This window comes from Sus scrofa, chromosome 7 (assembly GCF_000003025.6).
Source record: "Sus scrofa isolate TJ Tabasco breed Duroc chromosome 7, Sscrofa11.1, whole genome shotgun sequence".
Classification (NCBI taxonomy): Eukaryota; Metazoa; Chordata; class Mammalia; order Artiodactyla; family Suidae; genus Sus; species Sus scrofa.
Window position 1 is genome coordinate 114,585,277 of NC_010449.5, and position 25,326 is coordinate 114,610,602.

The 25,326-nt window shown below is 43.8% G+C and overlaps 2 protein-coding genes across 2 annotated transcripts; one reads left to right on the forward strand and one right to left on the reverse strand.

The window, feature by feature from the left end:
- Positions 1,030 to 5,528, reverse strand: GON7 (GON7, KEOPS complex subunit homolog). The gene is made up of 2 exons (NM_001167590.1): positions 5,268 to 5,528; positions 1,030 to 1,368 (listed from the first exon to the last, which is right to left on the reverse strand). Exons 1-2 carry the CDS (start codon positions 5,473 to 5,475, stop codon positions 1,274 to 1,276), a joined length of 303 nt encoding a protein of 100 aa, NP_001161062.1. The 5' UTR covers positions 5,476 to 5,528; the 3' UTR covers positions 1,030 to 1,273.
- Positions 5,644 to 24,591, forward strand: UBR7 (ubiquitin protein ligase E3 component n-recognin 7 (putative)). The gene is made up of 11 exons (XM_001926839.5): positions 5,644 to 5,879; positions 9,078 to 9,211; positions 9,950 to 10,010; positions 10,753 to 10,848; positions 12,209 to 12,262; positions 12,472 to 12,577; positions 14,966 to 15,174; positions 15,351 to 15,500; positions 16,311 to 16,473; positions 17,631 to 17,692; positions 22,330 to 24,591. The coding sequence occupies exons 1-11, from the start codon at positions 5,730 to 5,732 to the stop codon at positions 22,420 to 22,422; spliced, it is 1,278 nt and encodes a 425-aa protein (XP_001926874.2). The 5' UTR covers positions 5,644 to 5,729; the 3' UTR covers positions 22,423 to 24,591.

Consider the following 25,326-nt stretch of genomic DNA (forward strand, 5'->3'; position numbering starts at 1 on the left):
ACTTCCACATGCCAGGGGGGTGGCCAAAAAAATAAATAAGGGCTATGTGTATAACCCAGTTCCACCAATAAGTTCTGTAACTCAGGGCAAGCACCTAAGATTCAAATCACCTCCAAAATAGATCATATAATCTGTAAGGTTACTTCCAACTCTAAAATTCTATGACCACTTGTGTTTCAACAGGTACATGCTACTTGGTTTCTTTGCAGTTTAATTATCTGAATGAATCAGGAAACATGCACAGTAAATAAAAAATGCCTTAGTCCCACTGCCAAGCAGAAAAAGAATACAGCCCCCCCCACATATATATATTTAAAGGATTTGTTAGTCCTTTGTAAAGCAAAATAAAAATTTGGCAGCAGGATAAGAGGAGATATCTAAGTCATAGCACTGGTTGCTTAAAAGACCTCTATTTGTGTTTACATATTAGCACATCACCGCACAGAAGCCCAGCCCATTTGACTCTCTTGAGGTACAAGGTGAATAGATATATCCACTGAGTAGTATTGTCTCCAGATGTCTGTAAACTGAGTGTGAGTGTGGATTCAAAGTTTCCTTGGGTTTCTCTCAAGGGCTCTCCTTTCTCTTCAGTATTTCTCTCTATTCCCATTTACCTTCTACTGCCATTTTTTTCCCCTCGCTTTTTAGGGCTGCACTCACGGCATATGGAGGTTCCCAGGCCAGGGGTCGAATTGGAGCTACAGTTGCCGGCCTACACCACAGCCAGAGCAGCGTTGGATCCGGGCCACGTCTGCGACCTACACCACAGCTCATGGTAATGCCAGATCCTTAACCCACTAAGCGAGGCCAGGGATCCAACCTGAAACCTCATGGTTCCTAGTCGGATTCGTTTCGGCTGCACCATGATGGGAACTCCTACTGTCATTTTTAAATACCCAGTTCTTGCCACTTGCTCATCATTCTTTGAAATGTTATTGTCCATGAACTGTAACATGTACTTTTTATAAAGAAGCTAAAAGAGGTAGACATGACACAATTCAATAAGAATTCAGTTGCCAACCTAGCATCTTACACCTTATTAAATGTCTATTTTATTTCCATGGTCTGAAACTTACTTCTTAATCAAGAAGAGAGATTCATTTCTAAACATTTATTATATTTTTCTTCATTGGGAACAGAAGAAAGGTTTCTCCTTTGACAAAACGGTTCCAGGGGAACAAAGTGAATGCTTTCCACGTTAGAACATAAGTCTTCCTTAAATGTCAGTATGTGATAAGATAGTGGCAGTCTTTAAATTTCATAAAAGCCACTGTTAAGATGGTGGTTTTGGCCGTTTTGCAGTTGGTCCATCTGAGTTAGTTCTGTTATCAATGTTATTTTCATCTTCTGCATCATCTTCATCATCACCTTTTAAAATAAACATTGTTGTATGACAATATGTTCAGTGGTTGAAATAAATATAGATAGCTAAAACAGTTGATAATGAGACCACTTCACTTTAGGGATTAATAAAACAATGCATATACCAAATAGGAAATATGCGTGCTTAAAGACTTTAGGAATTTTGGCATTTAGAACCTTTCTTTTCTATTACAGTTTTGGTTTTTTGTTTGTTTGTTTTGTTTTTTTTTGTCTTTTTGCCATTTCTTGGGCCGCTCTCGCGGCATATGGAGGTTCCCAGGCTAGGGGTCGAATCAGAGCTGTAGTCGCCGGCCTACACCAGAGCCATAGCAACATGGGATCTGAGCCTCATCTGCAACCTACACCACAGCTCATGGCAATGCCAGATCCTTAACCCACTGAGCAAGGGCAGGGATCAAACCCTCAACCTCATGGTTCCTAGTCGGATTCGTTAACCACTGCACCATGACAGGAACTCCCTATTACAGTTTTTGGAGATGTAATTCATATACCATAAAATTCACTTTTATTTTACAGTTTCTTTTTAGGGCCACAGGTGAAACATATGGAAATTTCCAGGCTAGGGGTCGAATCATAGCTACAGCTGCCGGCCTATGCCACAGCCACAGCCATGCCAGATTGGAGCCATGTCTGCGGCCTACGCCACAGCTTGAGGCAACGCCAAATCCTTAAACCCACTGAGGGAGGCTGGAGATCGAACCCCCATCCTCATGGATATTAGTCGGGTTTGTTACCACTAAGCCACAACGGGAACGCCTAAAATTCACAGCGGGAGTTCCTGCTGTGGTACAGTGAATTAAGGATCCGAATATAGCAGCTCGTGTCGCTGCAGAAGCGCGTACAGTGGGCTACAGATCTGGCATTGCCGTAGCTGCCGTGTGTGTTGTAGCTGCAGCTCAGATTCTATCCCCAGCCTGGGAACTTTCATATGCCACAGGTGGCCCCCCCCCCCCAAAAAAAGTGTAGTTTACTGATTTCGATATTCACTAGGCTGTCCAACCCTCACCACTAATTCTAGAACACTTTTCATCAACCCCAAAGAAATCTTACACCAATTAGCAGTCATTTCCCATTCCCCTTAGCCTTTGGCAGCCACTAACCTACTGTAATCATCTCCCATCTCTTAGATTTGCCTATTCTTTTTTTTTTTTTTTTTTTTTTTTTTTTTTTTTTTTTTTTTTTTTTTTTTTTGTCTTTTGTCTTTTTTGTTGTTGTTGTTTTTGTTGTTGCTATTTCTTGGGCCGCTCCCGCGGCATATGGAGGTTCCCAGGCTAGGGGTTGAATCGGAGCTGTAGCCGCCGGCCTACGCCAGAGCCACAGCAACGCGGGATCCGAGCCGCGTCTGCAACCTACACCACAGCTCACGGCAACGCCGGATCGTTAACCCACTGATCAAGGGCAGGGATCGAACCCGCAACCTCATGGTTCCTAGTCGGATTCGTTAACCACTGCGCCACGACGGGAACTCCAGATTTGCCTATTCTTAACATTTAATGTAAATGAATCGCAAAATACATGCCTTTTTGTGTCTGTCTGCTTTCACTTACCATGTTTTCAAAGGTCATTCATGAAGTGTAACATTTATCAGTACTTCACTCCTTTTTGTTGCTAAATAATATTCCATTGTATGGATATACATATTGTTTCTCCACTCGAGTAGATGGACATTTGTGTGTTTTTTAAAATTTTTCATCAAAGTATAGTTGATTTACAATGTTCTGACAATATCTGCTGTAATTTGTCTTATTTCCACTTTTTAGTTATTATGAATAATGCTGCTTATGAACATTTGTGCATTTGTTTTTTATGGGAACATGTTTCCAGTTCTCTTGGAGAACTAGGGATGGAATTAAGAATCCCTAGAATTGCTGGATCATATGATAACTTTAACTTCAAACGGCTTTCCAAAGAAGGTACACTATTTTGCATTTCCACCAGCAACACATGAGGGCTCTAATTTCTTCATATCCTAGCTAACATCTGTTAGTGTTCTTTCTGATTACAGCCTTCCTAGTGGACATGACATGGAATCTCATTGTGATTTGATTTGCCTTTCCTTGAAAGCCAATGACGTTGAGCGTCTTTTCATGTGCTTATTTGCCATTTGTATATCTTATTTGGAGAACTGTCTATTCAAGTCTTCTGCACATTTGGTAACTGACTGTCTTTTTTCGTCAACATGAGGATTTTTTTTTCCATTGAAGTACACTGTTAGTTCCAAGTGTACCACACAGTGCCCCGATATTTCTAGACGTTACAAAATGATCACTATTTGCCTTTTTAGTGTTGCATTCTACCACTTTTCTTTCATAATTGTTATTTCTGAAAATTTTGCATTGCTAATTAAGATATTATTCATACACTGGGGGTTCCCAGTGCAGTGCAGCAGAAAAGAATCCGACTAATATCCATGAGAATGTGGGTTTGATCCCTGGCCTCACTCAGTGGGTTGGGAAGCCAGTGTTGCTGTGAGCTGTGGTGTGGGTTGCAGATATGGCTCCGATCCGGAGTTGCTGTAGCGTAGGCTGGCAACTGTAGCTCCATTCTGAGCCCTAGTCTGGGAACCTCCCTATGCTGCAGATGTGGCCGTAAAAAAAAAAAAAAGAAAGAAAGAATTCATCCAAAATAAAGATAAACTCCATTTTTTTTTTTTTTTTTTTTTTTTTTTTGGTCTTTTTAGGGCCGCACCTGAGGCATATGGAGGTTCCTGGGCTAGGTGTTGAATTGGAACTATAGCCACTGGCCTACACCACAGCAATACAGCAATGCCAGATCTGAGTCATGTCTGCAACCTACACCATAGCTCAGAGCAACTCCGGATCCTTAACCCACTGAGGAGGCCAGGGATGTAACCTGCGTCCTCATGAATATCAGTCAGATTCCTTTCCACTGAGCCATGATGAGAACTCCCACTTTTTTTTTTTCAATGGCTCTACCTATACCTGTCCTTATTCCAACGATAAAATTTGCAACTGATTAAAGAGGAACTTTTGGAGTCAAGAAACAGGACTTCACTCTCACGGAAACAATCCATTGTCTGAAGTTTGTGTAATATTCTGAATTGGTTCCTTCACATTATTAGTTTAAGAGCCTGTACAGAGGAGTTAAGTCCTGATTCCAATATTTAATGCTTAGGTTCTTAAGCTTAAGGCAGTCAAAATGTATCTACCTATTCAAGACAAGACTTAAAACAAAAAACCCCCCAAAAACTAAACCAGTTAAATTTCCCGTTTCCACTTTCAAACTGCACCTACAAAACCGGGAAAGGAAAGGAGTCCCTGAGAGTAAACACCTGTTTATCTGAAATCTCTTCCAATCTTAGGAACCCGCTCCTATTCTGCGATGGACCGCAGTCTTCCAAACGTAATTTCACAGCTGGGAGAATTCCTTTTCATCCTTCAACACCCAGCTTAAAAGCCAGACATGCCCACTATTAGGTCTTCCTGGGTTCTCTAGGTTCGAATAGTTATAGGAGGATCCTAGGGTCATCTTTCCACTCTTTAATGAGAGCGTTTACTTGTTTAATCACTCATCAAAATTCCGCAACGACAGGAACTAAGCCGCATTCACCCTCATTCTTTCTTCAGAGCTCAGTCCAATGATTGGCACAGAGCAGCAGGGGTTCGGCCCGCTTTTCTTTGGTTTTGTGTGTGCGTGTATGTGTGTGTGTGTGTGTGTGATATAAATGAAAAGAGTCGTGAAAACAGCCCTGCTAGGTGAGCCCAGGTTAGGCCTAGAGTTGGCGGAAGGTGCTAACAATTTTTAGTAGGAATCCTTCTTCCTCCAGTTTTCTCCAGTCTGCTGTTTTACACGGGCTCCCTGAGATTTTTCCCGGGGCGCCCCTGCCCTCCCTCCAGTCGCTCCAGCACCATCCCAGAGCTCACCGTCCAAGGCCTCTTCTGGAGCCGCCGCCACCCGGTCCTGAGCTTCCCCCTGTACCGGGGAACCGAAGAGCTCGGCCACCAGCTCCTTCATCCGAGCCACGCCCGACAGCAAGCCCTGGAAATGGTCGGCATTGCCTGGCGCCTCACAGGGCACTCGTAGCCGCTGCCGCTGCCCGTCCTGCCCGACATACTCGCCCAACAGCTCCATGGCGACCGCTGAGCTTCAAGAACGCGCCACAGGGATACGCCACCCGGAAGCGGAAACCAGCCAAGCGCGGGCGCAGGCGGGAGAAGGAAGAGGAGTGACTTCCGTTTGTCGGAAGTCGCTCCTCCCCCTTCCTTCTCTCGGCGTCTTTGGGATTGGTTCCAGGCACCCAGGCCCCGCCTCCTACGGCCCCGCCCCTCGCGCCCGCTTTTCCCGCCTCCGCCGGGGCTGAGCGGCGGTCCGGGTGACAGTTGAGGATGGCTGGAGCCGAGGGGACCGCGGGGCGGCAGTCGGAGCTGGAGCCCGTGGTATCGTTGGTCGATGTACTTGAGGAGGACGAGGAGCTGGAGAATGAGGCGTGCGCCGTACTAGGCGGCAGCGACTCCGAGAAGTGCTCCTACTCGCAGGTGGGCGCGCGGCCGGGCCTTACCTCCCCCGGCTCCCCTGGACCTTCTCTTCCCGGACTTACCTTCCCTCTTCCCGCCTGCCGAGGCCGGCACCTCCGTGGTAGTCCGGGGTCACTGTTTGTCATAGGCTTCCTCATCCCAGGCTCAGCCGCCCTTTTACCCTTAGTCTCGTGAGCCCCCTTCCTCTGCTTGTGTCCGGCAGGGCCCCCTTCGTCCCTCGGTTTTCCTCCGACCCCCCAGGATCTCTAGGCTTTGACCCTGGAGCAGCCTTTCCTTCCTCTCCCGTCTCTTCTCGGTGCCCCGGGTGTTTTTCACGAAACCATCCTCGTGTCCTCTCAAATCCAGACATCTTTGTCCCTAATTTTCCCATCCTTAGTATTTATTAGGAACCAGGTGGGAGTCAAAGCAGAGATAAAGGAGAGATCTCTGGATCTGAAAATCTCCCCATGTGGGCTGGGCACTTGGACAGCTGGTCCTCTGCAATTTAGTTTGACAAGTGCTATCTGGTTTTTTGGCGAGAGGAAGCAAGTACCATGTCTCTGTGCAGTCTGCTACCCAGGAGGATAGACCGGAACCCGAACAGCTGGTGGCTCTGGCGAAGGGGTGGGGGTAGGGGAGGAGAGCGAGCACTTGGAAGATGTTGTGAACAAGGCTTTGAGGGGGTGTGATGTAGTGTTGGGTGACTCATCCTATATTCTAGGTACAAAAATGGAGAAAGGTGGGTAGAAGAAAACTAATAAGAGGTGAGAATTGGTAGGAGGAAGGTTCCTTGGCGGGGGGCGTGTGGAGTGGAACGTTGGAGGGTGAGGAGAGAGACTTAGGGTCATTGTGTGGTGTGGACTGAGATCATAATACCAGTTGTCATCATTGACCAGTTGAATTTACACTGCAGAATGGTTAGGGTTTTTTTTTTCTTCTTTTTCTTTTGCCATTTCTTGGGCCGCTCCCGCAGCATATGGAGGTTCCCAAGCTAGGGGTCGAATCGGAGCTGCAGCTGCTGACCTACACCAGAGCCACAGCAACGTGGGATCCTTAACCCACTGAGCAAGGCCAGGAATGGAACCCGTAACCTCATGGTTCCTAGTCGGATTCGTTAACCACTGAGCCATGACAGGAACTACTGGGTAGGGCTTTTTTTTAATACACCTGGTATCAGATGTATTTAATGTTGGCTGGTATTCTAAAACCTTTGGTCACCCCCGAAACAACTTCTTCTGTGCTTTCGTTCGTTTGTTTTTTGTGTTTTAGGGAGGGACCGCTGGAGGTTCCCAGGCTAGGAGTACAATCCGAGCTACAGCTGCTGGCCTATGCCATAGCCACAGGAACGCGGGATCCGGGTCACATCTGTGACCTACACCACAGCTCATGGCAAAGCCGGATCCTTAAACCACTGAGCAAGGCCAGGGATCAAACCCACAACCTCATTGGGTTCGTTGCTGCTGCGCCACTGTGGGAACTCCTGTGCTTTCCTTTTTTTTTTTTTTTTTTTTTAAGTCTGTGCAGAAGTTATTTTTTGAAATATAGTTAGGTTTTAAAAACAGACTTCCTTAAAAAACACTTTTTTGTTTGTTTTTTTAGGGCCACACCCACGGCATATGGAGGTTCCCAGGCTAGGGGTCTAATTGGAGTTGTAGCTGCCGGCCTACACCACAGCCACAGTAACATCATATCTGATCCTTTTCTGCAAACTACACCGCAGCTTATGGCACCACTGGATCCTTAACCCACTGAACAAGGCCAAGGATTGAACGTTCAACCTCAGGGTTCCTAGTCAGATTCAGTAACCACTGTGCCACCACAGGAACTCCTTAAAAAATATTTTTTTAATTGTAGTAGAGCATGTGGAAAATTGCACAAACCTTGTATAAATTTTGGGAAAGCAAAAACAAAAACACATGCACATACGTACTATCCAGATCAGGAAGTAGAGTATTCCTGGCGTCCCGGAAGCTTCCATGAGTCCCTCTCCTTCCTCCCCAGAAGACGGTGACCGTTATCAGGATTTCTAAAAGTTGTACTTGTTTTTCTCTCAGGTTTTTATTTTGTAACATTTTAAGTCTACAGATAAGTTGAAAAAATAATACTGTGAACACTTGTGTACCTTTATATATATTCACTTTTCAACATTTTCCCACATTTGTTTACCTTTCCCCCTTTCATTGTAAATTCTTTTTCCTTTTTTTTCTTTCTGAACCACTTGAAAATAAGTTGCAGACCATGACACTACACTTCTGAATACTTCAGCATACATCCTAAGAATCAAAGGGATTTTTTTTTTTTTTTTTTTGTATTTTTTGCCTTTTCTAGGGCCACTTCCGCAGCACATGGAGGTTCCCAGGCTAGGGGTCTAATTGGAGCTGTAGCCACCGGCTTACACCAGAGCCACAGCAACACCACATCCAAGCCGCGTCTGCGGACCTACACTACAGCTCATGGCAATGCCGGATCCTTAACCCACTGAGCAAGGCCAGGAATCCAACCTGCAACCTCATGGCTCCTAGTCAGATTTGTTAACCACTGAGCCATGATGAGAACTCCAAAGGGATTCTTTAATGCATTGATTTTCTCTTTGGTGGAATCACAAGCATTTTCCAAAATTAAAGTATGGTTATTACTTATGTAAACTGACACACATTCTCCTACATTTTCTTTTTTTTCTTTCTAGGGCCACACTTGCGGCATATGGAAGTTCCCAGGCTGGGGGTCAAATCGGAGCTGCAGCTGCCAGCCTGCGTCACAGCCATAGAGACACGGGATTGGAGCCCCATCTGCAACCTACACTGCATCTTGAAGCAATGCTGGATCCTTAACCCACCAAGTGAGGCCAGGGATCAGACCTGCATCCTCATGAATACTAGTTGGGTTCTTAACCCACTGAGCCACAACGGGAACTCCCATTATCATACATTTTCATGTATTAAAGTGATTAAGCAGACTGGCTAATTCACAGCTGACTAAAAACCTTAAAGTTCTATCGCTTTAAGAAGAAATTATACAGAAACAAACACTAGTATATGAAATGTGCAACAGTGTTTGGTACTCTGTTGTATAAGCTTTTTTTTAGTCCCAGTGATTTTTACAGGAAGATCTTGACCACAGATAATCTGACTGCAAAAATTTCTCAGATCATAGTATGGGTATTAGGCATATTTCATCAATTTATTCTCTCTCTTTTTCCATTTTGGGGCTGTCTTTTAGGGCTCAGTAAAGAGACAAGCACTGTATGCCTGTAGTACTTGCACCCCAGAGGGAGAAGAACCAGCAGGAATTTGCCTAGCTTGCAGTTATGAATGTCATGGAAGTCATAAACTATTTGAGCTATACACAAAAAGGTAAAACAGAGATTGGTGCTGAATACTTTTTTTTTATTTTTATTAAAGTTTTTTTTTATTATAGTTGATTTAGTGTTCTGTTGATTTAGTTTCTGCTGTATGGTAAAGTGACCCAGTTAAACATATATATATATGTATATATACCCACTTTCTTTTTCTCACATTATTCTCCATCATGTTCCATCCCAAGTGATTGGATATAGTTCCTTGTGCTGTACAGCAGGACCTCACTGCTTATCCACTCCCAGTGCAATAGTTTGCATCTACTAACCCCAAGCTCCCAGTCGATCCCACTCCCCCTGCCCCGAATACTTTTTAAATGTTTAGACGCTTTCACAGTTGCATATTTTTTCTTAATCTTGTTTTTTCATCAAAGTGGTTGTGCACTGGCAAAATTTAATGTAACTTTTATGTACTATAGTTGGAGAAAATAGTTATTCCAAAGGACCTTTTAAAATAGAATGGTGCAAACTCAAACTATTCATATTCATGCTATTCTGCCATTATGCATGTGTGTGTGATACAGATATTTGTCTATGTGTGTTAATTTCTAGAATTATTAAATCTTTCATTGTCATGTGTTTGGAGAAATTCTGGATTGGATACGTGAACAATAACCAAGGCCACTAATTAGATCTTAGAAGCAAGTTGAAAGGGAAGAGGGTGTGATATGAATTTAAAAAGTAAGTCATTAGATTTAAAAGAAAAACAACTGAAATTGTGTCTTCCTTGTTTCAGAAATTTTCGTTGTGATTGTGGAAACAGCAAGTTTAAAAATTTGGAATGCAAATTATTTCCTGTAAGTAAGCACTGAAAACTATAAATGCATGAAAAGTAGCTGAGACTGATATTTGTCCAAGTGGATAAAAAACAAATATTTTCCAAAGAGGGAATTCTTATGCTTATCCTTTGCAAATGGGCAAATCACTATTAGGCTGTATCTCATTTTTTACTTCTTGGAAAACTAAGTAACGTGTAAAGAGCCTGCAGCATAGATTCTAATTAACATGGAAGGTTTTGGGGGGAATGTTCTAAAGCATGATTAGGCTTATGCTTTAAGGCTTTTAAATCAAAGGGTATGACTTTAAAAACTGAATAAATAAAACTTACTAATAATGAGCACAGGTTATGTGCACTCAGGAGTTTTTTTTAATTTCTTAATAAAAACTGTGCTTATACAATAACTTTCACTGAAGTAATAGAAGTAAAAGAAAATATCACAGCTGGGGATTTTAAGAAATATTTTGAAATTCTCAGCCAATGTCAATTTATTTAGGTTGATAATTAATATTTATGATTTGTTTTTCCCCGATTGCTACAAAGAAAATATAGAAAATAAATTTTATTTTTTTCCCTGTATCCTGGAAAATGCATCTCTTTAATAGGAATGAATTTTTTTCTCTTTGTCTTTTGAAAGTTAAAGACCAGTTTGTGGGGGGAGAGATATTAAAGCACACATTTACTAAATGAATAAATTTTATGATGCTTGAAATTCTAGTTAAAATTAGAACGTATTATATGTTGAAATTAATATCTTTCAGGATAAAGCAAAGATAAATTCTAGCAATAAGTACAATGACAACTTTTTTGGATTGTACTGCATTTGCAAGAGACCTTATCCTGATCCTGAGGATGAGGTAAGAGGCCTGGAAGTTAGCTCTGGAAGCGTGTCATCTTTAGCCTTCACTTCTCAGCCTCTTGTCATATCTGGGCCTCTAGCTCTTCAGGGGGGGATTTGGGGATTGTGAAGAATTTTAGATTTACCCCTTCTTATGAGTCGGGGCTGGAGCTATAACTTGTTCAGATACCAGCCCTTCTCATTCTTCATCATGAGAATGAACTGTTGGACAGGACTTTCTCAAGACCAGAACTTTTGCCCTTCCTCTCTCTCTTTGCCTGCCTGTCTGCTCCATTCCCCCGAACACATTCTAAAAAATGACCTTCAACTTCTCGCATTCCCTGGGAGGAAGGAAAAAATAAGATGTACAAATTGATTCCTCTTAAAATTTTTAATTATAAGTATACACAAAACTAAAAAAAGAATTGTTCAGGACTTCCCATTGTGGTGCAGTAGAAACGAATCTGACAAGGAACCATGAGGTTTCGGGTTCGACCCCTGGCCTTGCTCAGTGGGTTAAGAATCCGGTGTTGCCATGAACTGTGGTGTAGGTCGCATATACGGCTCAGATCCTGCGTTGCTGTGGCTGTGGTGTAGGCCAGCAGCTGTAGCTCCGATTAAACCCCTAACTGGGAACCTCCATACGCTGCGAGTGCAGCCCTAAAAAGTTAAAAAAAAAAAAAAAAAAGACAAAAAATAAGATGTGACTAAATTGATCAAGACAGAAGGAAGACTAAAACTGCTTTATGTGCTTATGCTTTTTTTCCCCCTTTAAGAAGCCATAATGTGGAAAGAATGGGACAATATTAGAATATTAAATCAGTAGAATATGGAAGCCTGGGAATAAAACGAAAATCATTCTAAAAGTAGTCTGCGCCGGTCAGTATATAATTTTCCTAGGGCCAGCATTTCATTAATTTATTTAAGTCCAAGAACTGTTGCTGTCCAGATTGTCAAGAGATTGTAACATTGACTTTGCGGTTGCTTGGCCGAATGGTGTGTGAAAAGCCCAGTTCTTATATTTTACAGTGATCAGTTCACGTTACCTCCCTGAGCCTGGGTGTATGTATGTATGAGATGAGACTATATTACTTCTGTATAAAGTTTTGTGAGAATCAGATAGCAGGGAACTGATAGGAAAGCTGTGATAATTGCTCAGAAAGCGCTTATCTCAATGTAATCCTTCTGTGACACCGGCAAACTTCTTGGGGCTCCTGAGTTGCCCTTTCTCCCTGTCCCCTTGACCTCTGGCATGTGGATAGTGGTCTCACAGAATTGGTAAGAGAATTATTGAATAGCTAATTCTAATGTGAGCCAGATGTATTGTGTCCCAGAAACTGGCCATTATCGGTAACAAATGAACTGCTTTTCCGTGTTAGATTCCCGATGAGATGATCCAGTGTGTAGTCTGTGAAGACTGGTTCCATGGAAGGGTAAGGAGAGCGTCTTCCTTTCAAAGCCATTGTCTTTACAGAAAGAAAAAAGGTCTTGTCTTTTGGAATTGTATTCTGTTTTACATAACGGTTACTCTTGTAAAAATATACTGTAAAGATTAGTGTACCATTGCAGTATTTCATAAAATAATGAGCTTTTTGGACCCCTTGGTGTCACAAGGAAGATCATTGGTTTTCTGTGTTAACAGCATCTTGGTGCCGCCCCCCCTGAGAGCGGGGACTTCCAGGAGATGGTGTGCCAGGCTTGCATGAAACGCTGTTCATTCTTGTGGGCTTATGCTGCGCAGCTGGCCGGTAGGTGTCTCTGTGGAGTTGGTGTGCCACTAACTGGTGCTTGTGAAATTGTATGACCAGTACAGAATTTTTAGCAACTTTTTTTTGGTCTTTTGTCTGTTTTTTAGGACCACACCCATGGCATATGGGGGTTCCCAGGCTACGGCTCGAATCAGAACTGTAGCTGCTGGCCTACGCTACAGCCCACAGCCACAGCCACACCAGATCCAAGCCGCATCTGCAACCTACACCACAGCTCATGGCAAGGCCAGATCCTTAACCTACTGAGCGAGGCCAGGGATCAAACGCAAGTCCTCATGGATACTAGTTGGGTTCTTTAACCACTGAGCCACGAAGGGAACTCCTTTAGCAACTGTTTTTAACTGGACTCTGAAGTATAGAAAAAAGTACAAGATCTGTTCCTTCTCCACAAGGTGCTTATATAGATTGACTGGTAAACTACCAAGAGCAAATCTGTCTTTAAATGGCATGATGCAGAGTATAGCGAGACCATAGACGAAATGGAAGAGGCAGTTTTGAATGGGATTTTGTTTTTCTTTTTCTTTCTTTTCAATAGCTATACCTGCAGCATATGGAAGTTTCTGGGCTATGGGTCAAATCAGAGCTGCAGCTGCAGGCCCATGTCACAGCTGCAGGCCCATGCCACAGCAACACCAGATCGAGCCGCATATGTGACCTATGCTGCAGCTTGCAGCAACGCCGGATCCTTAACCCTCTCAGCAAGGCCAGGGATCGAACACGAATCCTCATGGACACTATGTTGGGTCCCTTTTATTTTTCTTTTCTTTTTATGGCTATACTCACAGCATGTGGAAGTTACCAGGCTAGGGGTTGAATTGGAGCTACAACTGCCAACCTACACCACAGCCACAGCAATGCCAGATCTGAACCATGTCTGCTACCTACACCACAACCCATGGCAACGCCGGATCCTTAACCCACTAAGTGAGGCCAGGGATCGAACCCACGTCCTCATGGGTCCTAGTCGGATTCGTTTCCAATGTGCCACCATGGAACTCTCCTATGTTGGGTTCTTAACTTGCTAAGCCGCAATGGGAGCATGGTAAGTTTTTCTTAAATGTAAGACATGCTGTTGGTTGGGAAGGGGGTGGTGGCACAGTTTATCATCTAGTGCTTTTATTTTACTCTAAGAAGTTGGCCCAAAACAACTAATCAGGAATGAATGGTCTTGAGGCATTAACTCTTTCATTTTATCGATAATGTGTATGTGTTTATTTTTAAAGTAGCGTGTACAGATAGTGGCTGCTCTGGCCTCCTAATTCTTGCCCTTCTCACCTTTAGGAAACACTTCATCGTACAAACCACGAGAAGCATCCTACATTTTTGATTTGTTCCAGAGTTCTTAAACGTGGTGCTCCATCTTTCTGTTCATACCCCTTCCAGTGACATCTCACTTTCTGCTGGACCTGAATCTGTTTCTCTTTCCTTGGGTTTTCTTAATGTTCCCCTCTGCCCCGCCTTCATTTCCTTCCCTGTCAGCAGATGGCTTCATTCCTATTAAAGTGAAATGCCATCTTGCACTGTGAGTTCCCTTATCATTTCTCTTGTTTGCAGTATTTCTCTCTCTATACCCTTCCTTCCTTCCCTCCCTCCCTCCCTCTGTCTCTCTCTCTCTCTCTCTTTCTTTCTTTCTGCCTTTTTAGGGCTGCATCTGCGGCATATGGAAGGTCCCAGGCTAGGGTTGAATCGGAGCTACAGCTGCCAGCCTACATCACAGCCACAGCAATGAGGGATCCAAGGCGTGCCTGCAACCTATACTGCAACTGATGGCAACGCTGGATCCTTAACCCAGCGTTAAGGGAGGGAGGGAAGGAAGGAAGGAAAGAAGGAAAGAAAGAAGGGAGGGAGGGAGGGAAGGAAGGAAGGGTACAGAGAGAGAAATATTGCAAACAAGAGTGAGGCCAGGGATCGAACCCGAGTCCTCATGGATAGTTGGGATCGTTACTGCTGAGCCACGACAGGAGCTCCTATACCCATTCTTTCTGATTTTCTCCTCTCATTAAGAAAAGCTGCTGTTTTAGCAAAATTACCCTTCTACCTATGTTTGCAGTTAAATCTTTTTCTACTGTCTCTTGTTGCTTGAGGTGTCCCTCTGTCTTTAATATTTATGCTGTTTTCCTTTCTATGTAAATATGAAGTATTTGTATTTAAGTAGTGATTCATATTTTAAACAATATGTTCAGTTATTTGACACTTTGGATTAGGCAGGTATAACCTAAAAAAGTATTATTTCCTTTTTCATTATTCCAGAGATTAAAGTTGACTTTCTCCTTTTCCAGGTTCTGAAGTATTTTTTAATTAGACTAAGTGATTTTATTGTCTAATAGGTCTGTGGATGTGTGTGTGTGTGTTTCATTGAACCCGCAGTAACCAAAGGAACTGCGGAAGAGGATGGGTTGGTGTTGAATGTTGATGGAGTAGGAGATCAGGAAGCTCTCCAGCCTGAAAACGGGGCTCATCAAGATGGTGCCCCTAAAGAGGATGTTTCGGAACATGGACAGGCGGCTGTGAGGGCAGTGAAAGCAGAGCCGACGAACGAACCGTGCACCAGCTCTAGTTCTGAATCTGACCTCCAGGTAACATATGAAATCCTGAGCTATGGAAGAGATAAAACTTAAGCAAAATGAATTCTGTAACCCCTGCAGCTTTGGATCTCAGTTGTACCCTTTGCCTAAAGAAATCCTTTGACAAAACCTAAACTATGGAAACTATGATAGTTTAAAAAACACTTCCAAACTTAATTTAATTTCAGACAGCATTTAAGAACCAACATCTCAACACAGAATCACAGTCTGGCTGCAAACTTCAGGAGTTTAAAGCTAAGCAGTTTATAAAGAAAGACACTGCCACCTATTGGCCCGTGAACTGGCGTAGCAAGTTGTGTACCTGCAAGGACTGTATGGTAAGTAGCTGATCAAGTTCAACATTAGTGTGTTTTGTGGACTGATGTGTAAAATAAGAACACCTGAAAAGTATATTTATGACATTGATATTACAATATAGAGAACTTATTAATTCTTTTTTATTAAGAACTTATTTATTATTTTATTTTATTAAGAACTTCTTAATTTTTTTTTTTATTAAGCAAATTTATGAAACAGTATTTGCAGCCTGAATGCTTTGGAATTAAGTTCCAAATTAAGAATTGCTGAAATTAAGAATTATGCTGTACTTTTTACTTATCTTCATTTCAATGGAAAACAGCTGATCTTTTTTTTTTTTTTTTTTTTTATAATTTTTTTATTTTCCCACTGTACAGCAAGGGAGTCAGGTTATCCTTACATGTATACATTACAATTACTTTTTTTTCCCCCACCCTTTCTTCTGTTGCAACATGAGTATCTAGACAAAGTTCTCAATGCTATTCAGCAGGATCTCCTTGTAAATCTATTCTAAGTTGTGTCTGATAACAGCTGATCTTTTTTATATCATAGAATTGCTTGGAAACACAAATTGCTTAAAAGTTACAGGAAGTTATTGGTTTTTAAATAAAGATCTCTTAGATCATACAATATCTACTGGGAAATTGGGGGATTTCTGAAAGAGATTTCGGTAAGAATAATGAATCATTCAAGCAGTTCTGTGCTAAAAGACTTGGGTTTTTCTGGATATTAACTGAAAAGAATTAAATCAATTTTTAGTGATTCTCATGAGGTTGACTTTCAGAGACTGACACATAATTCTAATGGGATCCTGGTTTTATTTTTTAAAGAAAATGTATGGCGACCTAGATGTCCTGTTCCTGACAGATGAATATGACACAGTTCTGGCTTATGAAAACAAAGGCAAGGTTGACCAGGCAGCTGACAGGAGGGACCCTTTAATGGACACTCTTAACAGCATGAACAGAGTCCAGCAAGTGGAACTTATTTGTGGTAACTGTACTGTTTGCTTGTGAAAATTCATGAAGTTTCCTTCACTGTTAAAACAATTATGTAGGAGTTCCTTTCGTGGTGCAGTGGAAACAAATGCAACTAGGAACCATGAGGTTGTGGGTTCGACCCCTGACCTCGCTCGGTAGGTTAAGGATCCGGTGTTGCCATGAGCTGTGGTGTAGGATCTGGCGTTGCTGTGACTGTGGCATAGACAGGTGGCTACAGCTCTGATTAGACCCCTAGCAGGGGAACCTCCGTATGCCCCAGATGCAGCCCTAAAAAGCAAAGTAAACAAACAAACTTGGAATTGTATAGTCAGCCTCACCTACACTTGGCTTGATGGTAATGTTGCTGGGTATTTAGCTGCTGTTACCATTGAATCAAGGTTACGTGCTAGAATAATTATATGCTTGAGAAACTCTACATGCTGTTTTGATTAAGGCTGATGTATGAGTAAAGAATAATAGGAAATCAATTTCTTTTTCCACCCATTGAAATAATTTTCATTGAACATAACAGGTCATTTTTGGAGCACAGCATGTGCCATCTTTTTGACAGTTCTCCAGGATGTGTCAGTGGTTCACAGGAAACCACTAGAGGGGAAGATACTCTCAAACCCTTAATTGCAGGCTTTTACATGTCCCCCCCTGCCCCCCCCCTTGCCCAGTGATTTCCATCATAGCCAGCTTCTGCTCGGATGCCACCACCTTCGTGCCCCTTTTTTGACATTATTTCCGTCTTGTAACTATTTGATTACTTTCATTTTGCCTTTATTAGACTAAAAGTTTTTCAAGCACGGAGGCTGCATCTTAAAGATTTTTATAGCCCTCAAGGTGCCTGCTATGTAATATAAACTGTCGCATAAATTTTAAAACTTAATTTTGACAAGTCCAAGGTATTTCAGGCACTAGTCCAGAGAGATGGGGAACCTTTTTAAAAATTCTTAATCTTTTTGGGAGTGAGGGTATTTCTGTTTTTTGAGGGTTTTTAAGTGAAAAAGGAATTTGAGAGAAATTGAGAACAAATTTCTATGCAGATTTCACTTAAAGAAAAATATAAATTATTAACACCCACAAATGTCCGTGGTCAAGAAATGTTTTGTTTCTAAATGCAAATAGCTCATCTAAAATTTGTCCATTTTTGTTGTTTTGATTTAGAATACAATGACTTGAAGACTGAACTTAAAGACTATCTCAAGAGATTTGCTGATGAAGGCACAGTAAGTTGAGTTAAAGAATTTTAATCAGAGAGTTCCCTCGTGGCACAGCAGGTTAAAGAGCCGGCGTTGTTGCTGCTGTGCCTCAGGTTGGGGCCCAGGAACTTTCACATGCTGCAGGCAGAGCCAAAAAAAAAAAAAGAATATTAATCATAGCACTGTATGTTTTGAGTAAAGCTGCTTCTTTTTTATTGTAGTTAATTTATAGCGTTTATATTATTTTTAGGTGTATAACATAGTGATGCAATATTTTTATAGATTATACTCCATTTAAAGTTACTGTAAAATATTGGCGATATTCCTGGTGCTGTACAATCTATCTGTGTAGCTTATTTTTTTTTACACAAAGTAGTTTATGCCTCTTAATCCCTTACCTCTAATTTGTCTCTCCCCCTTCCTCTCCCAACTGGTAACGGCTAGTTTGATCTCTGTATCTGTGAGTTTGTTTCTGTTTTGTTATAGTCATTTGTTTTATTTTTTAGATTTGACATATAAGTGATAACATACAGAATCTGTCTTTCTCTGTCGGACTTGCTTTACCAGACATAATAATACCCTTTAGGTCCATCCATATTGTTGCAAATGGCAGAGTTTCATTCTTTTTTTATGACCAATAGTCCATGGTGTGTGTGTGGGGGCATATCTGTATACAACATCTTTAAATATTCATCTGGTGACAGACACTTCGGTTGCTTCCATATCTTGGCAGTTGTAAATAATGCTGCAGTGAAAACTGGCGTGCATGCATCTTTGTAAATTAGTATTTTTGGTTTCTTGGATAGAAGTAGAATTGCTGGATCATGTGGTAGTTCTGCTTTTAGGTTTCTGGTTTTTTGTTTTGTTTTGTTTTGTTTTTTGCTTTTTAGGTCCGCACCCACAGCAAGTAGAAGTTCCCGGCTAGGGGTCGAATTGGAGCTGTGGCTGCAGCTGCCACCTATACCACAGCCACAGCAACACCAGATTGAAGCTGTGTCTGTGACCTACACCACAGCTCACCACAATGCTGGATTGTTAGCCCACTGAGTGAGGCCTGGGATCGAACCTGCATCCTCATGAATCCTAGTCAGATTCATTTTCACTGAGCCACAGTGGGAGCTCCTGTTTTTAGTTTTTTAAGGAACCTTCATACTGTTTTCCATAGTTTATTTTCTTTGATGGAAAAGATTACTGAGAGCTTAATAATGCAGGCAGAGGGAAGGGAATCAGTAAGGGGCCCTGAAACACTGAAAGACTAGCCACCTCAGCAGTCCTTCCCGATCCTCTGAGTGAGGGATGGCGCAGTCTCCCAGGATATGGGGAGGGTGGGCAGAGCCTCAGAGAGGCCCCTGGATCAGCCGTACTGATTCCCTGGTCCTGGGCTTCAGGCAGGGATCCTTGGAGGAGGAAGGAAAAATGACAAAGCAGAAAAAAATTAAAGCCAGGTCCCTTTTCTGTGATTTTGGGTTCTATAGTTGAGAGTAAAGGAGGTTAAAACATTTATCTTGCTGGTTAGGCAAATCCATATATACTTTTTTTTTTTTTCCTTTTTAGGGGCCGAGTGAGGCCAGGGATTGAACCTGCATCCTCACGGATACTAGTCAGGTTCTTAACCCACTGAGCCACAACAGTAACTCCTAGGGTCTGTATACTTTTAAAGATGACACTAACTCTACAGTGTGTAGAGTTTAAAATAGTCTTCCGGGAGTTCCCTGATGGCTCAGCGGGTTAAGGTTCCAGCATTGTCACAGCAATGGCTCTGGTCGCTGCAGTGGCTCAGGTTTGATCCCTAGCCTGGGTACTTGTACATGCCTTGAGTGTGGCCAAAAAATAAAATAAATTTTTCCAGATGAATTTAAAAATACTTTGTAGCCCTTTACTACTCATACGTTCATGATGGAGTTTTCTTCTAAAATACTTTTCTATCCTCCAAACACAGATGTAAAACAAGGCTTTTCTTTTCATGGCTGTGGTTGTCCTAAAAATTACACGCTGTGGTTGTGTGCTTTTAGATCCCCTCCTGCCGAGACCAGCTCAGCGGGTGAGGGCTGAAGAATGGGTGCTGTGAAACTTAAGAAAAAAGTTAACATAAAACAAGACATAGAGACATTTCTCTTCATCAAAGGTGGGAACTGGGGGACTCAAGGTCTCAGGGACCAAGAGCGCCGCCTCAAGAAACTACTCTGCTTTGATTGTGCTCTTTAGGATTAAGTGAGGAAGGGGCTATAGGGGTAGGATTTGGTTTTTTTTTAATTATTTTAAAAGTCACTTAGTTGGTAGCTGGTCAAGCTTTTATTCTGACCTTTAGGCATTTCACCATCATTGGCACTGAGGAAGCTTGGCGTCAGCTCTCTACACATAGCATCTAGAGAATCACCATGGTGCTGCTGCAGATGGCATGCCTTGGTTTGCACCTTGGTTCTCCTTGCTAATGCATATCCTGCTAAAGACCCCTCATAAACCCCTTGGGGCCATGAGGCTCATCCTCCTCTTATTCTTAAGAGGACATACCATGCCTATCTGCACAGGCCCCCTGGCCCGCCTAGACCAACGTGTTATGTCCTCATTCAGCTGACCACATGAATAACTTACATCTTTAGGTCTTTGTCCTTAAGCTTCAGTCATTCGCCAGCACTGCGACTGTTCTTCAAGCAGGAAGATGGGGTCAAGGTAAAGCAGGACAAGACGGAGTTTTTAACAGAGACAAGAGAAGCAAAGAGGCTAAGAAAAATTGTAGAGACATGTCTCTCGACACCCTCCTACTGTGTCCTTGCTGGGGAAAGATTTCCTTTTATTGCCTTTCAGGGTTTTAATGCTTGTGATCCAGTCTAGGGACAGAGCCTGCACATGGCAGCCCCAAGGATCCTGGGCATTGGCATTTATAAGGGGACGTTTCCAAGCCTGTGCCTCCTTGCCCTGAGCGGCAGTTACCTTGGAGGGGGCTGGCCATCTGCAGCCTGACTCGGGTGGTGGTGGGGTTCTACCTCCTCTCTCGTTGCCCCCCTGCTTATTCTTGGTGCCTGTGAAACTGGTGTATCGGCTCCCAGTCGGGTAGGGCCCTGACAGAACTTGAAGCACCTTCGTCTGGAGCTTAGTCAGTCCCGCCTCTCATCCCGCTTTCCCCCCAGTTATTCAAGGTGGGAGGGTTTCACTACACACAAGTGTTTGTCCTTTCTTACTTCTTCTCTTTCTCTCCCTTGCTCACTGCATTCCAGTGCTTTCTTTTTCTCTTTCCCTTTCTCTCTCTGTCCCACCTTTATTCCTTCATAAAAATAAGAATGTGTTACCTTTGTCATGAAAAACCAGATTAACAGACCTGTCAGTCATGATACAGACTCACTCTTGGCCCAAGCAGGGCTCATGCTTATTTACTTTTTTTGTTGCTTTTTAGGGCCGCACCCGCGGCATATGGAGGTTTCCAGGCTAGGGATCAAATTCCAGGCTAGGGGTCCAGGCTAGGAGCCGCTGGCCTAGGCCCCAGCCACAGCAATGCCAGATCAGAACCATGTCTGTAACCTACACCACAGCTCACAGCAACGCCGGATCCTTAACCCACTGAGCAAGGACAAGAATCGAACCTGTGTCCTCATGGATACTAGTCAGGCTCGTTACCACTGAGCCACAACAGGAACTCCCTCATTTACTTTTTTATCCAAATTTCCATTTCATCTTGTTTTCTTATTTTGGATATTTTGTTTTGCTGATATCATGAACGCTTTTGTATGATGCTGTAATCCTTTGTTCCAGTAAAATATAGGATAAATTTCTTTCTCTCTCTCTCTTTTTTTTTTTTTAATCTTTTTGCCTTTTCTTGAGCCGCTCCCGTGGCATATGGAGGTTCCCAGGCTAGGGGTCGAATCGGAGCTGTAGCCACTGGCCTACACCAGAGCCATAGCAACTCAGGATCCGAGCTGCATCTGCGACCTACACCACAGCTCACAGCAACGACAGATCCTTAACCCACTGAGCAAGGCCAGGGGTTGAACCCACAACCTCATGGTTCCTAGTCGGATTCGTTAACCACTGTGCCACAACAGGAACTCCCAAATTTCTCATTTTTAATGTATAACATGGTTATTTCATTTACAGAGAATTATGCTTCTGTGGTTTTTGCCAATTATTTTTATGTTTATATAGTAAACATCTTTAATTTTGGGCTCTGGAAGAGGGAAGAATTTGGGGGTTCCTTTTTTTTCGGTAAAGGAGAAAGCATGAATCTCACAAAAAGCAGACTTTGCTTCTGCGGAGCTGAAGGCCATTCCCAAGACAGCTGTGTCATGAGGGAGAGCAGTGGCCTCGGGAGCCCTTGAGGTCCCGCAGTTTTCGTGCTGGCTTTACCGCTTTTCTGTTCGGCTTGTACTCAGAACGTCCTCTGTGCCAGGCAGCCTTTTATAGGCAGTCCGTCTCAGCTGCTCTTCAAATGATCCTGTCAGGTGCCTGCTGCTTTTCTCATTTAATGGTGAGGTGGTGGTGGAACCCGGCTTGGCCCCAAGGTGCCGTCTCTGTGGGCCTGGAAGAGCTGGTCTAGGCAATGGAGATAGGATCATTACCCATTAAACTCATCCTCGTCAGCAATATTGTTGGGCTTGATTGTGCATGTTACAACCAGTTGTTGCTGTTCTGTAATGTGGTTCGTTTCCTGAATCTTCGCTTTCCATCAATAGGTGGTTAAGAGAGAAGACATCCAGCAGTTCTTTGAAGAATTTCAGTCAAAAAAGAGAAGAAGAGTGGATGGGATGCAGTATTATTGCAGCTAGAGGGGAGCAAGGCGCCTTCTCATCCAGGCCAATGAAGATGCCACTTACTGGCCCGGGAATAAAAGAGGCGTATTTCACCTTTGGTCCTCTCTCCGTCTCTCCCTGGAGAGGCCTCCTCCTCCAGCCTCGGGCTTCCTTCACTCTCCTTAACAACAGTAGCCACAGTGTTTGTGCTGATTTCATAACCAGCATTCTTCTTTCTGACTCAGCTAAGTGCAGCCCATTCCACAGAGTCCAGCCCCCACCCCCGTCTAGCCGGGGTTCTTTGCTCATAACTTTAAGATGTTTGATTTGGTTTTGAGAAAGTAAACCAGTTTATTTTTTCCCGATGATTTGTTCTTTAGCTCCCAAATGTGTCTGCTCCGCCACAGAGCCGCCGTCTTCCAGGACCTGCTCTGCGGGGCCCTGCACTTCCCTGCCTCCAGCTCCACCCTCCCTGGACCTCCGCGCCCCCTGATCGCGGTGCCTTGGGTCAGAGCCTCCTCGAGCCCGGGCTGCTCCTTCTGCCACATCCCCGCCTCCCGAGCGAGGTTCGTCATGGCCCAGAAGGGGTGTCCGAGCTCGCTGCCTCCGGGCCTCCCCTCCTGAGGAGCCAGGACTGATGGCTTTCTGGCCTAGATGGCTGTCACCCGCAGGGAGATTGGCTGATGGCGGGTTTGAGCAAGCCAACCTTTGTTACAAATTTTACTAAACAATTTGAAGTGAAGATTTCATTCGCCCTCTCCTGGCACTCACGTTAGGGCGTCAGTACTGTCGTGCTCGCAGGGCTTCCTCCAGGAAATTGCCGCTGTGCTAGTTCTTCTCTGCTGCCTCGAAAATAGACCAGGTACTACCCTGTGAAATCTGGGCTGTTTATAAAGTCCTCTGGGTTTCTTTATAGTATCAGGGATATTCATAAGCGTATATTAAAAGCAGACCTATTTTGATAGTGTTTTGTTAAGAAAATGTAATTAGAACTCCCCCAAATTAGTATTTTTCCCCTCACATCTGTACTGGGGAAAAAAGATACTGGCTTGGCCTACTTGTGAGCAGGGCAGCGAGCGCCCTGCTTTGGGAGAGGCGGACAAGGCCCTGGGCTGCGCAAGTGATGAGCTTTCTGTATATAAATGTTCCTGTCCACAGCGGAGTCCCTAGGGACCGGGAGGCCTTCTTTGGAAGACCCTCTTAGGATGTTGTGTAACACCCCGCACTTGAGGGGAAGCCTTTCCAGGTAGCTTGAAATCTCTTTAAGTCAGTCCATGTGGAAAACACCTTTTGATGTAAACGAAGAGCCCTCTGTTGCCCTCTCCCTCTAGAGCAAAGTGGTCTTTCCTGACCGTAGACCACACACTTTGAGGTCCGTGACTATAAGCATTTGAGGCCTTGGGGCCGCAAGTGTATATTAATACTTTTTGTGTGCCCAGCAGTCACGTGCCGGTGCCCACCGACCCCTGGATGAGGTGAACTAGGCCCACAGAAAGTCAGGGCCTCAAAGAACTGGTACAGTCCGTGTTTCTCTGCATCAACCCTCCCAATTAAAGATGCTCACGAAGAGTGATGTGTGGAGCTGGCAGGTCTTGTGGCCACAGGAGATGCTTGTGTGCCCTGAGCCGGCCTTGGAGAAAGGGCGAGAGGCCCAGGGCATCTTGGAAATGGTTCACATTCCGGCTTAGGAACTCTGTTCCAAGTCTGAGGATTCTTGAATTTTTTGAACCCCTCTGCAAGGTGGTGCTAGTTGTGTACCATTGTGGCTGAAGGTTTCTATCTCCACAGACATTTGACGTAACTCCCAGAAAGTTCCTTGCTTCTTAGGACAGGTCAGGACCTGTCTGGGAGGCGATGCATTACCGTGCAGAACAGTAACAGAGGACCCAGTGCCGAAGGGCTTGTCTTAGGAAAGTACTGCTCCTTTACATTAACCAGGAAACCTCTTTTTTTTAATCTGTTGTTCACAACTCGTTTTCTTATTGACTGTATTGGACCGTCTCTTCTTGTAGAGACTGATTTTGGCCAACATGTGGCAGTTGATATTAATGCATGTTTTATGCAGAACAAGAATATGATATTAGTTGCTTTTAAGGAATTCTGGCATTGTATGTGCATTTTTGTAGAATTGTTACTGGACTTATAATTATATACTTAACTCTAATCAGGTTTCTGTAAAATTTAAATAAAACCAATTCAAAATATTGCCTTTTTAAAATTACTTTTAATCACATTTCAGTGTATATAACCTCCCTTGCAGGTTATAAGAAAGCGAATACAAAACGAATGCTCCCTCAGCTCTTCCCGCCTGGGTCCCTGCCCCAGCAGAGGGACTGCTTCCTGCCTCTCCTGCTGTTTTCACGAGGTGGCCTGATCCGAGGTCCCACCAGCAGGGCTTCTTCACCCCTGACGTTACCACACCTCTGAGAAGGGAGGGTCCATAATTCCCGCCAGGGCCTAAGAGAACAGAGAAGTGGGTGTGCGGGAGAGCGGGCCAGGAGCCCGGAGGCCAAGGGAGACATGAGAGCCACCTACATGGTAGCCGTCATTTCAACAGTAAACGGGCGAACAAACCAAGAAGCCGATGGAGAAGCCCATCTTTGGCCTCCGCCCAGCTCTGGCTTCCTTGCAAAGTCTTCACACGGGGCCGTCTTCGCCGGTGATGAGTTAAGTTCGGGTGCATGGAGTGCTCTCGACAGCCCTGGAGCTGCCCTCTAGCCGAAAACTCAGGATTGTATAACCAGCGGTACCAGGAAGACAGCGGTTCTCCCAGCTTCCCGCAAGGACCCGAGTGGAGAGGAAGAAAACTGAAAGCGCCTCCCGGTCATCACCCAACCTTGGCAGTGACCCAGTTTGGCTCCCGTGGAGGAGGAGTCTGTTCTGGGGAAGCCAACCCAGCAGAGGTCCCAGGAGCCAGCGAGGCTGCTTCCCAGTCCGGTC

Coding starts and splice junctions, on each gene's coding strand:
- GON7 (NM_001167590.1), bottom strand. CDS start 5,475: ATGGAGCTGTTGGGCGAGTATGTCGGGCAGGACGGGCAGCGGCAGCGG. Junction 1,369..5,267: donor TCCAGAAGAGGCCTTGGACG/GTGAGCTCTGGG, acceptor TTATTTTAAAAG/GTGATGATGAAGATGATGCA.
- UBR7 (XM_001926839.5), top strand. CDS start 5,730: ATGGCTGGAGCCGAGGGGACCGCGGGGCGGCAGTCGGAGCTGGAGCCC. Junction 10,011..10,752: donor TGGAATGCAAATTATTTCCT/GTAAGTAAGCAC, acceptor AATATCTTTCAG/GATAAAGCAAAGATAAATTC. Junction 15,175..15,350: donor GTTCTGAATCTGACCTCCAG/GTAACATATGAA, acceptor ATTTAATTTCAG/ACAGCATTTAAGAACCAACA.